General features: G+C 50.0%; 1 protein-coding gene across 1 annotated transcript in view; it reads left to right on the forward strand.

The window, feature by feature from the left end:
• MIPEP (mitochondrial intermediate peptidase) overlaps positions 1-15,153 on the forward strand; it is a 133,459-nt gene that overhangs the window by 103,925 nt on the left and 14,381 nt on the right. The window contains exons 17-18 of the mRNA XM_058670973.1: positions 356-477; positions 3,428-3,501. Of these exons, the coding sequence (XP_058526956.1) occupies positions 356-477; positions 3,428-3,501 (196 nt within the window). The remainder of the gene's footprint in view (positions 1-355; positions 478-3,427; positions 3,502-15,153) is intronic.

The following is a 15,153-nucleotide window of genomic DNA, read 5'->3' on the forward strand; positions in this document are numbered from 1 at the left end:
CCCTCCCTGCTGGGTCCTTCCAGGGCCTTTGCTCTGTTTGTGTGTGGTACTTGGCACACTGGCCAAGCCTCGTTATGACCTACCCACCTCCTTTTAAAGGCCCGATCACTAAATGCAGCCACGTTCCCAAGAATGAAGCCTTAGGGCTTCAACAGCCAATTCTGGGGGAGAGACACCATCTAGCCCCTCCGTCGGTGTAAAACGTGGACATATTCCTATCGTAAATGTCATGGCCCACTGTGTGAAATGTAACTGAAACCACTTGCATGTTTCCTTGTGTGTGTCCCTTCCCACAGGGCGTCTTCCTTAAAGTCCAGAGACTGAGTGGCTTCCCTGCTGTACTTCTGTTTTGCAGGCCTGGCAGCTGCGGTTCAGCCACCTCGTGGGCTACGGTGCCAAGTATTACTCTTACCTGATGTCCAGGGCAGTAGCCTCCATGGTTTGGAAGGAGTGTTTTCTACAGGATCCCTTCAACAGGTAACGAGGAGTGGGAAAGGTGCATTCAGTATTCCTTCCTGCAGCCACAGCCACCCCTCCACCCTAATGCATGCACGTGACCCATGCAGCAGCCGCTCTGAGCCGCTCCCCAGCCCTGCCCCTTCCCTCCAGTGCCCCTGACTGCCCTGGCCTGCTGCTGCGGCACCAGATGGCCCCTGCTTTCCTGTGCCTGCGCCCCTGTGTTTTCTTTGTCTTCCTGGCCTCCTGCTCTTTTTGCCAAGGCTTGCTTCCTTCCCACAGAAGCCCCGGAGTCTTCCTCATTAGTGCCCCATGCAGGGCTTATTCTGGCTCCTTGTTCAGAAGCAGTCTGCCTTGCAACCTGGTTTACCTCTGGGAAGTGGCGACTCTGCCTACATTCAGGGGAGATGTTCCCCCCCTGGAGAGGCAGCTCTGAGGGACAGCAGTGGCAGCAGGAGGACAGCAGCACTGGACAGCACAGGGACTGTGACTTGCACTGCCCTGCCAACGGCCACCTGCAGGCTGCTGCTTCCCATAGTCTTGCTCCACTGTCTCCAGTCGGTAGCTGAGACCACCCAGTCTGTAGCTTTTTTTTTTTTTTAAGATTTATTTTTTATTTGAGAAGCTGATTTTCAGAGAAGGAGAGAGACATCTTCCATCCATCAGTTCATTTCCCGAAATGGCCACAATAGCCAGAGCTGAGCTGACCAAAACTGACCCACAGCCAGGAACCAGGTGCTTCCTCTGGGTCATTCATATGGATGCAGGGTCCCAAGGACTTGGGCCATCCTCTGCTGCTTTCCCAGGCCACAAGCAGGGAGCTGGTTGGCAGTAGGAGCAGGCAGGACTTGAACTGGTGCCCATATGGAATGACAGCACTGCTGGTGGAGGGTTAGTCTACTTAGCCACCATGCCAACCTGTAGCTTTTTCTATGGAAGGCTTTTTTCACACGGGGGGCTCCCTGGACTCCCCCAGAGCACATTTCATCAGCTTAGCTGGGGTATGTGGAGAGCCTGTGCTGACTCTGTGAGCACAACGGGATTAGGGGGAGTTTCAGCTGTGGATCCTGCCGCCCCCGGCCTTTCCCCATAGGAAACATCCTGTTTTCTGGATGTCCTGGTGAAGCCAGGCAGCACTTAGATTTCACCCTGAGTGGGGCTGGGCACGGAGAGGTGCCCAGGGTGTGGTCTAGGTGGGGAAGCTCTCTGACTTGGCCTTCTGCTGCCGGCACTCCTCCTGTCCGGAGGCACCCAGGGGAAGGCAGCTTGTGCACTGAGAATTCCTTGGAAGGCGCTTCCTTTGAAAGCTAACCAGTAATTATGACCTGGGGTAGCAGCTGTTTGAAGTGTTTCGTCTCCTCACTGCACAAATACATTTCCCAAGCCCTCTATTAGGCTGTCTTCCCATGGCCTCAGATACGTGACACCTTAGATTCCTGGTGCACCTGCGGTTTTCTCCTGGCATTCCCTGCAGCGTGGCGAGGAAGCTGGGACTCACAGCCCGGTCATTTGTCCACGCTTTGCAGTTACTAACTGTGGTTGTGATCCGGGGTTCTGGTCGCTGGCCCACTGCTCCCCACTGCTTCCCCTAACCTCCGCCACCCCGCAGCTCCAGCTTTCCCTACAGTTGGACACCGACTTCGCTTTCTTGAGTGGTGAATCACCGCATTGAGTTCCAGCATCTCCTGAACTGGAATCTGATGTCATAGTTTGCGAAGGTTTTACAACTTGGTACCCACATGTTATTTTGTCTCGTTCCCTTTGCAGACTGCACACTTTGATCTGCTCCTCAGATTTTACTGTTTTCAGAGGATCTATAGCCAATTTTGACTTCAGTAAATCCATCTCAAGCAGTATAACTCCTTACTAGTGATTTCTATAAAACGGGCAAAATATCATCTTGTTTGAAGGAACCACACATTACTAGAAAACCACATTCTATTAAAACATATATTTCCAAATATTTATATCTTGTTTATGTGTACATTCTTGCCAAAACGTGTAGTCACTGTGCTTTTCTGAACACATAAAAGTCAGCCAGTAAAAGTACTCGCTCGGCTAGAAAGCTCCTAACTGTCAAAAGAGCCTTTTTGAGCCCATTTTTGAGAGATGGCCAGGCTGGCTGTGCTCCCCAGGAAATGGGCAGTGCAGGAGCAGGCGCTGGGAGCCTGCTGGCCGCCTCTGTCCCCGCAAGGGCCCCATCCCTGTGCAGGTTTCCTGCCTGTCTTCAGTGGTCCCTTCAGGGTGTGACTGATGCCAGCGTGTTTCTGATACTGTAACATTCTCTCAGAAAGTTCAGTTAGAGGCCAAGTTCATGGAGGTGCACACGTGTGAAGACACTCCGGAACTGGTGGAGTGAAGAGGAACACTTTGTTTTTTTAAAAAGTGGGGAGGGGTGTTACTTCCAGTCGCCATCCAAAATGGGGAATTTCTGCATATCCTTCCAGTCTCGGGGCAGGATGGAGAGGAAAGGAGCCCTGCTGTCTGAGCCACCAGCACATCAAGGAGCCAAGTACTCAGATCCTGAAATGTTGTCCCTCCCCGGGCAGCTCTGTTTTGATTTGCTCTTCACCTTGGGATGTTACTTTTCTCTCCTCCTTAGTTGCGGTCTCAAATGATCGTTTGAAAATAAAGAATGGCATACCTAATTTCACACCTGACTTTGATCCTGAAGTTTTGGAGACCAGCATACAGTGTCTCACTTCCTTTGCAACATATCAGCTCTCCCTCCTACAAAGAGTGGCGGCTTGCTAACAAATCAAAGTGCAAACTGCAGGTGTCTTATTATAGCGAGCATATCACGCCTTTCTTTAAATTGTAGGATAGTTTAAAAACCAGAGTAAGGGCCGAATTGCCAGCATTCGTAAATATGACATGAATGTAGCTTCCTTTGAGAAACCCAAGACAAGTGTGGATGGAGCCAGGCAGGATGTGTGAACAGGTGTCGGTAACGGGATCTCCTCTCTGCCAGGGCTGCCGGAGAGCGCTACCGCAGGGAGATGCTGGCCCACGGCGGGGGCAAGGAGCCCATGCTCATGGTTCAAGGTAAGCAGACTCGGCTCTGCCAGGTTTGCTGGGCTGCTTTATCGAGGCATTAAGGATTTTTGTAGTGTACGTTCTGCTGTTGCCAGTTTGAGGTGCATTTGGTACCATCTAGAGTGAAAGCAGTCCTACGTTTTCTCCATACTAGTTTTCCTAAAGAAGCGCTTTCATGCCGTGCCAGGGTACAGTTTCATGTTGTAAAGTGTCCCTCACAGTCTAGGAGGGAAACTATTAAATTTGTCATAAATTCTCAGAAAATTGTCCCTAACACTCTAGGGGGAAATTGTTAAATTTGCCATAAATTCTCAGATAATTTGTCTTGAGATTTTAATGGGTTACACTGGGTTTTTCTGAGCCTAAAGATTTTATTTCCTACTGCTTTTATTTCTTCCACTGATTTTGAATAATTTTAGCCACTTTAGAACTTTTGACCCATCATGAATACAGAACGTGATTCTCCTCTGCTTTGAGGCTAGCCCAGTGCTACAGGTGTGTGTGTGTGTGTGTGTATGTGTGTGTGTGTGTGTGTGTGTGTGTGTGAACTTTCTGGAGCAAAATGTCATCTCAGGATTTTAACTGAAAACGAATTTGCAAATGAAAGTGAACAATATGCATTCTTACAAGACGTCCTCATGATGTTTCCAGGAGCTGTGAGTGTTTGTAGGGCACTTTCTGTGTCTGAGTTATGTTTGCAGCTGAGCATTCTGACTGATAGAGAGTGCATTAAGAAAGTAATTGCCAAAATTGGGAATTGATTGTTTTCCTCGTGAGAACTGAGCTGGTCCTGGCGCTGATTGGTGTGGCCTGGGTGTCTCTTTGTTTGGATCTGTTAAACCTACAGCCCTAGTCCACCCCACTCCCCCCACTTTTTTGCATAATCCTATAACTTTGCCTTTAGCCATTCATTTATTCATCAGATAGTTATTGAGTGCTCATTAGGGGATAAAGGTGAAGTGGTAGAAGACACCGAGACCAAAATCCTGCACTTGAGGTGCTGGTCTTCAGGGCACATGCGTTCATCCAGGGTCAGTCGGCCCATGCAATGGGCAGTCTGCACACTGACTCAGCCTGTCTAGCGGCCCTGCAGTTGGCACTACAGTCGGCACTACAGTCGGACACAGCCGTCGGCAAGCTGTGCTGCGGGGAGAATGCTGGCTGCTCCTGCTTGGCTCTCGGGCACCCTGGCCACTCCCAGAACTGTTCTAAGAGATTGAGGGTAGGGAATATTGGTTCATTGAGTTTTGTTAGTCACCCTAGGAGGTAAGGCTAATCAATATCCTCTTTTTCATTTTGAATGTTTATTGAATTGTTGGAAAGGGAGAGAGAGCCCATCCTTTAAAGTGTGGCCAGGTTAAGGTCAGGAGCCAGGAACTTCCTTCAGGTCTCCCATGTGGGTGCCAGGAACCCAAGTACTTGGGTCGTTGTCTTTCTGCCTCCTCGGCACATCAGCAGAATCAGAAGCACAGAGTAGCCAGAACTCAAACCAGACCCTCTGATGTGAAATGCAGGCATCTGTAGTTGTAACTTAGCCTGCTGCGTCACAGTGCCCACCCCGCCGTCCCTGCGCCACGGTGCCCGCCCCGCCGTCCCTGAACCACGGTGCCCACCCCGCCGTCCCTGTTTTATGCCATGATGTTTCACTGCCCATCTGGTGAAACGAAGAGTCAGGATTCAAACCTGGAACTTTTGACCACAAAGACCAAGCACCTGAGCTGTGTTATGAGACAGGGTCTCTGCTGAGGGGCTACTGGGCCCTGGCAGAAGGGCCACCCTGCTGTGGTAGATGCAGTGCTGTGACCCCGTCTGTGGGCTGAGAGGGGCGCAGGCATGCCCGGCTGCTCTCTCACGTAGATCCATGTCCTTGTAGCCTGGTCTGGCTTATCTTTCTGTGCCTGCACCTCAACATGAATTTACATGCAGTTCCACCGAAGAACAAAACCATAATCCTGGTCAGTGTTTGTCTTTTTTTTTATTTTTCTACTCTGCTTCCAAGAATGTTTTAGCAGCCTCTCTAAAAATTCTGTTCTTTATCTAAAACATTTTTGTCTTAAGAAACTTGATATATCCCACACAAAAATTCACACCACTCATGAGAGAAAAATGAGTGCAGGGTTGAAAGCAGAAATGACAAAGTCATCCAGTTCCAGTTAACACCAACAATAGAACGATTCTGCTTGTGAGCTTCAGTGTTTTCTCTTAGCAGCGTTTTGTCCTGGCTCATTAGTTCACATGATCTGATGCCTGTCAGAGATGAATGGTGGGCCGAGCAGAGAGGGTATGCCTGCTGTCACTCTGTTGGTTTGGGTTAGTAGGACAAGAGCAGCCGTGGCTTCTCATTTTCTTGTATGCAGCCAGCCTGCACTCCAAGAGAGAACCGTCTTACACAGTGGCTCACAGCCTTTCAATGGCCTGTCCCTAGCCATAGTTGGACAAAGTCCCAAGACGTGTGGTGTTAACAGCATATGCCATCTAATTGGCATTGCTCTTCTATGAGGCTGCAGCGTTTCATAGGTGCTTTATAGCATGGACCTACTTCCTGGAGAGACGGAGAAGTCAAAGAAGTAAAATGCTTACCTGACGCTTCTGTGACTCTCTCACCAAATCACAGCTGGAGTTCCTACCTCCCTGGTGAAGACCTGGCATCACAAGTGGACTCCAAGCCATTTCCTAGGCCCACGGTGCCTTGCTACCCAGCTTGCCCTCTGCATGAGAGGCATCACACAGAAACCACTGCTGTCACTGCCTCTGTGTCCCTTGGTCCCTCCGGGTCCCCATCCTTACCAGAACCCTAAAACCCTCACTAAGTCCTAGAGGACACAGAGCACCCTGCTCCGCAGGCCCTGCTGGGCAGCACACACCTGAACTTGCAAAGCTGCCACAGGGCATCCCTTCCACAGCTTCTCTTCACACACAGGGGGCGTTCCAGAAAAACCCAGGTTATAGCAACAGGATCTTTCCTTCTCAGGACCGTAAATACCACTTAAAGACAACAAAATAATGGTTGAAACTGCATTTCCTTCCTTGAAGAAAAGTGGTCACATGCTGGGCAGAGTGGGCTGTAACTCCCAGCCCTGCCGCTTTACGTGACGTAACCTTCCCAAAGGAGGGAGACGGTGACTTGTCTCCACGACACTTGTTTCTCACCGACATCTCCGTGTCCACTCTGTGTGCAACCGTGAGTGTGTGTGCGTGTACAGTGCAGTAACCATGTTCCCTGCTGACGGCCTGTCTGGCCTTCTCTGTAAACGTCCTCATAGCATCTGTGAAGATGTTCGCCCTCAGCACAGTAGTCATGACAACCCACTCACACACCATACACAAGCTGGTGACAGCTGACCGAAGTGCTCCTCACGCCCTCTGTGCTCGGCTGACACCGTGGAGGTTTTCTGCTCTTAGTTTCGTACCCTTCTGCCCCCAGTGTCATCTGGCTTATGTTAAGTATCACATTCCCAAGTAACAAGAGAACGTAAAACCTTTGCTTGAAATAAATCTTGGTGCTATGGCATCTTCATCTGTTTTACTGTTTTGTAGAATCTGTGCCGGTGGGTTTTTTGATTATCATTATTATTGATGATCTTTACATAGTTACTTAGGGCACAAAGGGTCAAGGGCTACAAGAAAGTGGGTAACACCATTGTTTCCACATTCTCTTTTTTCCTTCCTGTATCCAAGAGAAAGGAGAGACAAAGGGAAAAGCTACACCCAGTCTCCCAACCATCCCAGGGTACCCCATGTGGGGCATACCCCAAGGGTCTTACTCAAGTGGTTTTGATAGTTCAACTGTTCTGAATTGCTGCTGATCTTGCCACTCTGAGCATGACGAAGTCCTCCAGACTCCACCTACTGGCACACTACACCTTAGAGTCTCCATTTGCCTGGATATTCACTGCCAACACTTGGCCGGGGTAGTTGATCAATTTGTTCTGTCCTCCATCCTCTGTTGTGGTACCAGGTGTGCTCTGCAGACTCCAATGTACTTCCATATCCTCCCTGTGCACCTGGTTATGCTGTCCACTGCTCCATATATGCCACTGAGGAGGCCCAGCTCTGACACATGCACTCCATGGTCAGACCATGAAACCTGCAGTTCTCTGCATGGTTGGGGTTCTGAGTCCAGCGGCTCAGTTGGGGGATCCCCAAAGAAACCTCATCTGAGGTGATCCCAGACCTGATTCTTATGTGTGCATGCCAATACAGGATCTGTCACCCCAATCAGCTTACGCGCACACTGGTGGTTGCAATTGCTGGGTCAGTTCTATCTCTAGCCCTGTCCTCTCCGCAAACCAATATGTGTTGCAGCCTAGCCTAGTTTCATCCACCACACACTTGGCCACGTAAACCAGTGGAAGCTATAGCCTAGTCAGAGTGACCTGCAATAACCCCCACCAGGCACACCCCTGCCCTGCTTCTAATATGTACAATAGACTGGTCCAGTCTGTCCCACATCCCATTCAGTTCTCATGCATGTCAATGGGCATTGAAGCCTAGTTCAACCCAACCAGTCGTCCCACCATCCAGCCCACACATGTGCCAGCGGGTGCAATCTCTATCTAGCTATGTCTGCCCCAGTCCTGGTTCTCATTTTCACCAGTGGGAGTAGCAACCCAAGAGGGAGATGCCCACTGTTTTCCTACTGGGCCCACTCCCACTCCCAGATCATGCACTCTCCTGGTGGTTCTGCAGTTTAACTTGACATAATTTGTCCCCTCCTGCCTCCTGCCATTCCAGCATCTGCCAGTTGATGCTGCAGCAAAGCCTAGTGAACTCACACCCGCTCTGGCTTATACACACAACAGTAGGAACAGTCAACCCAGCCTGGCTTTCCCCCAATCCAGCTCACATGAGGCCAACAGGTGTAACCCTGCCCAACCTGGTCTGTCCCCAGTCCCAGCTCTCATGCTCTCTAGTGAGAGTAGTGGTCCAGCAGGGGAGCTCCCAGCAGTGCCCCCTGCCAGGTTCATCCCTCTCCCCCTGGGTCTCATGTGTGCTGTTTGAGCACTGCAGCCCATTCTGGTGTGGCCTGCCTTACTTTGGCATTTGCCAGTGGGTGCTGTAGCCTAGACCAGCCCAGTACCGCCCCTAGTTCCAGCTCATGTTGGTGGGGGCTACTGCCTAGCCCAGCCCAACCCAAGCAGTCCCCAGTCCCAACCCTCATGTGAATTGGCTGGTATTGCGGCCCACTGACCCTGCATGACCCACACACCATTCTGGCCCTTGGATTTGCCATTGGGTAATATGAACTGGCCTAGTCTGGCTCACCCCAGACCTGAGCTAAGTGTGTGCCAGTGGATGCTGTTCCCTGGCCTGGTCTGGGCCGCTTCACCTGCAGGATCTGTGTCCCAACAGAGGAGTTGCCAAGCTCCTCCATCAGAACCTCTCCCAGTGCCAAATCTTGTGTACACACTGGTGGGTACATGGGCCAGCCCTACTTAGTCTACCTCCTGTCCTAGTTGGAACAGTGGCCTTTCCTGACCGGCCCTTTCCCTTTCCTTTTCTTACTGTTGGTTGCTACAGCCCAGCCAAGCCTGGCACATACCGTGGCATAGCTTACACATGGCTCAATAGGGACAGAGACTTAGCCTAGCCCATCCTACACCCATCCTGGTTCTCACGAGCTCCAGTGGGTGCTTTAGCCCAGTCTTGCACACCCTAGACCCAGTCCACATCCATGCTGAGGGAGACTGCAGCCATGCCTGGTCCAGACTGCAGCCCCGACTCTGACCCTCACGCTCCCCAGTGGGAACCACAACCCTAAGTTTGGTTTTAGGTTTAGAAGTTCTCTTTCAGTACGTAGGAGAATAGTATAGTGAAAAACGATCATGTGACAGGTGCTTTCTGCTGCACCCTTTACTCTTCTGCAATGGAGGGCATCCGAAGCCCCCACTGTCACCAGAAATGACACTTTGCCCAGGTCCACTCTTGCTTGTCCGGGCAAATTGCTGCCCGGCCCGTGGAAGTTCCATTTTGACTTTGCCTGGGTTGGGCAAGCTGGAGAGGTGAGTGAGGCCCGATGGCTGCTGAGTGAGCCTCCCAGTGTTTGTGTTTCCTTCTTTAATGATCCAGCCTCACCATTCCTGGAGGCCTGCCTGATGTCCATCGTGATCTGCAATAAAAGGCTCCCTTGGTCAGTCGGTGAGCTCGTGAGACTCAGGCTGTCTAAGCAGTGTGTAACTGCTGGAGGAACTGCTGCCCCTGGGGGAGAGGGGTCCCCCCCCCCGCCTGCCCAGTGGGGTCCCCTCTGCCCACCCAGTGGTCCAGCCCCAGCCCTAGGCAGCCCCCGGCTGCTGCCTCTGCTTACAGCATTCCTCCTGCTCTGGCCTCCAAACCCTCCCGAAGGAATTCTGTGTGGGAAGGGAGAAGTCAAAAGGCAAGATTTTCCATATGCTAGCAGGCTGTTTGTAAATATGAAACAACGTTATTTCTTTGTCTCCTTCTAGAAAAGAAAAAAAACCCTTAGTTTTGTTTTATTTACGTCTCCTGGGCCAAAACCAATGTGCAATCAGAGATACAAATGAATCACCTGCTAGTTTTTTTTTTTTTTTTAAGAATGGAGCATCAGATAAGGAGAAAAGAATCTTAGATAAATGAGTCAATTCTCCTCAGACCCAGAGGCCCTTTTGGTTGTTTTCTCTGGTGCTGATTGATTCAGGGAACCAAAATCGGGAAGCCCTCAGGGCCTTACATTAAGCTGATTGAAATCATCTAATACTTTACATTTCTGCCAAGTGTCCCATCTCCACAGTGCACTCACTTTTGCTGTAATTATCCCACCTCATCTCTTCTAGCTTATTAAATACTATTTTGGTTCAGAGACCAAACCAGAGGCTTGTGGTTTATATGCAAAGGTCAGCCCCAGCCTGCAGGGAGATGCTTTCAAACAGTTACTACTGAGCTTGGCTCTTCAGCAAGGGAGCCATGGGCAGGCTCAGGCCTTCCTCCCCAAGCCCACAAGCCACCGAGTCAGGGGAAAGCCGTTTGAGCAAGCCGAGGACTGACCCACAGAACCTGAAATGTGCTCCTCATGGCCGTCAAGCCCACGGGAAGTCGGAGACAGGCTAGTGGACAGGGCCCAGGGTCAGAAAAGGACATAACCTACACGTGGCAGCCATCTGAGTAACTGTCCCTTCAGTTATTAACTCTCCCAGAATTGCTTCACTAAGATGTGACAGATGTGCTACTCCAGCGTGACACTAGTAACGGGAAAAGTGGCAAAATACACAGAGTGTTTGGAAACTCTGTATGATCACGATTTTTCACTAAATTAAAAAAAGCAAAAAACATAAAACAAGCAAGATTCAAGTTAGTGTAAAAGTAACCTGCAGGTCCAGCCCTGTGGTATGGTTAGTTAATCCTCTCTCTGCGGCGCTGGAATCCCATCTGGGTACCAGTTCTAGTCCTAGCTGCTCCATTTCTGATGCAGCCCCCTGCTAGTTTGCCTGGAAAGCAGCAGAGCATGGTTCAAGGCTTTGGGCCCCTGCAACCTCATGGGAGACCCAGAAAGAAGCTCCTGGCTCCCAGTCTAAAACCGTCATTGCCATTTGGGAAGTAAACCAGCAGTTGGAATAAGTCGCTGTCTTCCCCTTTCCCCAACTCTTTCAGGCAGAAAGTAAATATTAAAAAGACAAGAACGTTTGGGGGGAATTCTCAGTGACACTGCTACCTGGGGATGTGGCTGTGTGAACTCAGAGCAGGGAGAGTGGAGGTACATCGGTAGAGCTGGACGAGGGGCATCACTGTGGCACAGTGTGCAGCTGGGGAGGTGACCAGGCAGGCCTCAGGTCGGGCAGGGCTTTGGGGCCATAGGAAACCATTGACAGGATTGTTCCAAGACATGCTATGACAAGGTCATGATTGTTTTGCAGTCTCCCTTGCTGCTCAGGGTGGATAGATGAGTGAGGGGACAGTGATAAAGTTGACCGCACTGAGATTGTGGCTGTGTGCAGTCAGACAGTGACAGACAAGGGTGGCCACTGGTGGTGGTCATGAAGGAAGTTGACTGAAGAAATGTCTGTGGCCCCAGATCAAGGGGTCTTGGGGTTGATTTGGCCTGGCGGTAAGAGGGATACCAGGATGACCACCTGCAAGTTTCCTTGTCACTTTGGAGAGGTGGTCAAGTTTCTGTGGCAGCTGAGAGCTCCAGAGACCTGCGTGTGAGAATGGGGGAGGCAGCCACTGACCAGTGTGTGATAAGTGGACCGGAACCGGGTATCAGGAGCTAGGCCCACTGTCCTAAAACTACTTGGCAAGAGGGGCAGGAAGGATGGAGAGGGAGCTCCCTGAGCCTAAGGAACTGGATCATAAAAAATACAGAATTAAAACAACAACAGTGGTGGAGTGTAGGATTCTGCACAGGAATCTCTGGAGCCGAGTGGGGAACGTGTGTGTGTGTGTGTGTGTCTGTGTGTGTCTGTGTGTGTGTGTGTGTGTGTGTGTGTGTGTGTCTGTGTGTGTGAAGGGCTGCTTGAGTATTAACAACATTTGTGGACCATGCAAAATCATCAACCTGAAAATTACCTGCAGCAGATTTGTTGAGTTTCAAACACCGTCTGCTTCGACAAGAGCCAGACCAAATGATCTGATAGGCCTTCGGCAACCCACCCTTGCTCTCCAGAATGGAGCCGTAGAAGCAACACTTCTCTCCGAACAGTGCTGGTGACAGGAAATCCACCTTTTTTCAGGGCAAATGCATTTCCATTTCAGATCACTGCAGTTGCTAGAGTGGCACAGTTACTCAGATTATCCCAGCATATTTAGTGTGCTTTCAAAGTTCCATGTCTGTTGACACAGCATCTTAAATAATAAGCTTTAATACTTTTTTTTAAATAATAACCTGATTGCTAGCCTAAAAGGCCACGTGTGCCTAGCAAGCGGCTTTGCGCCGCTGGTATTTGTACAGTACAAACACGCCGGCGGTCGTGGAGCAGGGAGTCCTGGCTGGCGGCGCTGGAGCTGACATTTAAAGCAAGAAGGCTAAATAAACAGTCGTTGTTCAACAACAGCTTGATTGATTTTTCCCTATTGTTAAGTGTATGCACGGTTAGTTAAACAGGAAAGGCATTTTTACATTGTTTTATAGCAGTGGAAATTAGTAGTAGTAATTACTTGCAGTTTTAAAGCCCGGCGTTAACGTTTAATCGTGCAATCTGATTAATCCTCAGTGCTGGCATCCTGTGATGAGGCTGGCATGTCCAGCACTGCAGGGAGCAGTAGGTGCGTGCCTGCCACCTCTGCCTGCTTAGTCCCAAGTTTGTTTGCTGAACCATCTCCCTGTCTTTTTTTTTTTTTTAATCAATTGGAATTTGCAAGAGAGCGATAAGCATTCACACAGGACAGGTTCCGCCTGACATAGCTGGCAGCTGTCCTCCCCAAGGGTGGGTAAAGGTTCCGGAGTGTGCACACAGGCTGTGGGCTGGGCTTGGCAGTGCCCGTCCCTGAGTGCTAACTCACCTCTGCAAGTGACTTGGGAGGAAGCGTCCTCCTGCAGGTATGTGTGCCAGCAGAAGATCACGCCACAGTACCAGCATGCCGAGCCACACGGTGCTGTTGGGAACAGCTGTTTCCCGTGACTGTTGATGGGTTGCCCCAAACCTGAGCAGTGTCCGTTGCCTCCGTTTTCCTGGGGACAGAGAGGCTTCCTCTGTCCCCCCTCCACCCTCGTCCTCTGTGTTATGTTCTCCTGCCTTCCTGCTGACTTGCCTTATTTCATTCATTGGCCAGTAGTCTCTGCCCCCCGGTACAGTCTGAGCTCTTGAGGGGAGGGACGCAGGTCATGTTCATGGCTGTGTGTGCAGTCTGTGTTACAGGACACAGCGTGTAGGCCTTCCATAGAGTTGTATTCATGATCACATGAATATCAAAGTAGGCTTGACAGATCAAGTGTCTCTTGTGTCTGGAACTGCTTTTCCTGTGTCTGATTCTGTAAATCTGTAGGTCACGTAAAGTGTTTTATATCACGTAAGTAGTTTCAAGTATTTCCTAGGTTTCCGTTTTTTGAAGTTCTTTGATATGTGAATACCACAGGAGTTCAGTCATTGGTCAGGCCTCTGTCTCCCTTTAGTACCCTCTGTGTTTGGACCTTCTGCCACCTGCTCAGTCCCCTTCTCCCCAAAACACCCATATCAGCATCACTGCTGCCCACCTCATTGGCATCTGTCTTTTTTTGATTAAAGACTCTCCATTAACAAGTATGAGGAAGCCACCACTTTTCAGTGAACACTCTGTCTGTGGTTTGTGTTTTCCTTGTAGAACGTTTCCTCCTAAATATCACATGCATCTAGTAACTGCATAACCAGTGTTCTGCAAGGTGTGGTAAAACAGGTGATTCCTTTCCAGCTGTGATTCTCACATTTCTGGAGCACCAAGTCACTCTGGTAAATTGGAAGAGCTGCGTAAGAAACCGACATTGAAGTAGAAAACACTACCGCAAAGGTCAAGAGAGAAATTTTTCAACTTACCAGTAATAATCATGTGTTTTGTTATATAAACTAGGTCAACTAGAGCCCACCCCAGGCCAAAGTCTGATTTGGGCCAAGTTATCCTTCAGACCAATGGCCTTCAATAATGCCTCCATCTGACATGTTCTCGGGGTACCCCGGGGTGGGCTCCCAGGAGCACTTGCTTGTAGCCCCACCACCGTCAACATCTAAACTTTAAAAGAGATGCCCCATGTACTGTTTTCCATTGAGTTGCACTACTTTCTTGCCCTTCGGTTAATGACTGGTAAGAATCTGATAGAATGGAAAAAATCTTAGTTAACTGTTGATCATGTTAATTCATTCAAGGTCAGTTTACATTAATAAAGTGCACACTAACCTGAACCTTGAGGGGGGCTACAAAAAATGATCTCACACGTAGGTGGGTCAGAGTGTTTGTGTGAGAAGGGCATAGGATCCATGAGGGGCACCAAAAGGCCTGCTCTGAGCCAGGTGCAGTGTACCGGGACGCAGAGCCTGGGCACTGGAGGGGTCCTGGATGTCATGTCCTGCTGACACTCTGGGTTTTGTACCCTGCGCTACTGGAGGCCCATTTAAGACAGGAGGGGTTTCTGTGTGGGGTGTTGCAAACATAAGGTGGCGACTCTATCCATCCCAGTTCCCCACCATGGGAAGAGGGAAAGTTCTCAGAGCTTTCTGCCTGCTTTCAGCATAGCCATTCCTCATATGCATGCGTTCTGTTCCTTTGACAGGTGGCATGCCACAAAGACCAGGCACCACCACCACCCCACCCCCCACTTTTGAATGACTTCTCGCGTGTGCTTTACCAATAAATGGAAAGGAGATCAGACTCTGAACTAAGCCTGTAAACTCACAGGGTTGCAAGAGAGCGATAAGCTGAAATACCAGTATTTCAAAGACACAGAGACACAGAAGAGAAGATGTGTGGATATTCACGTGAAAAGAGTGTCGGCTTTTTTCAGTTTTCTGACTTTGGGATAACAGGAATCAGGCACTCCTTTGGGTCGCTGATGTTTGGGCCAGCAGCCTGTGACTGCATTGTCCGTCACCAACCAATGCTTACAGTGCAGGGTGGTAGAGTTGCGTGGCTTATCGGTGCCTTTCAATCTGTAAGACGAAGTCACTCTTTCCTTCTGCCCAGCTTACCCTAGAGTATTTTTTTCAGCTCTTGTATTTTATTCTGGATGTCCCAGTCACTACA

This window comes from Ochotona princeps, chromosome 12 (assembly GCF_030435755.1).
Source record: "Ochotona princeps isolate mOchPri1 chromosome 12, mOchPri1.hap1, whole genome shotgun sequence".
NCBI classification, from domain to species: domain Eukaryota; kingdom Metazoa; phylum Chordata; class Mammalia; order Lagomorpha; family Ochotonidae; genus Ochotona; species Ochotona princeps.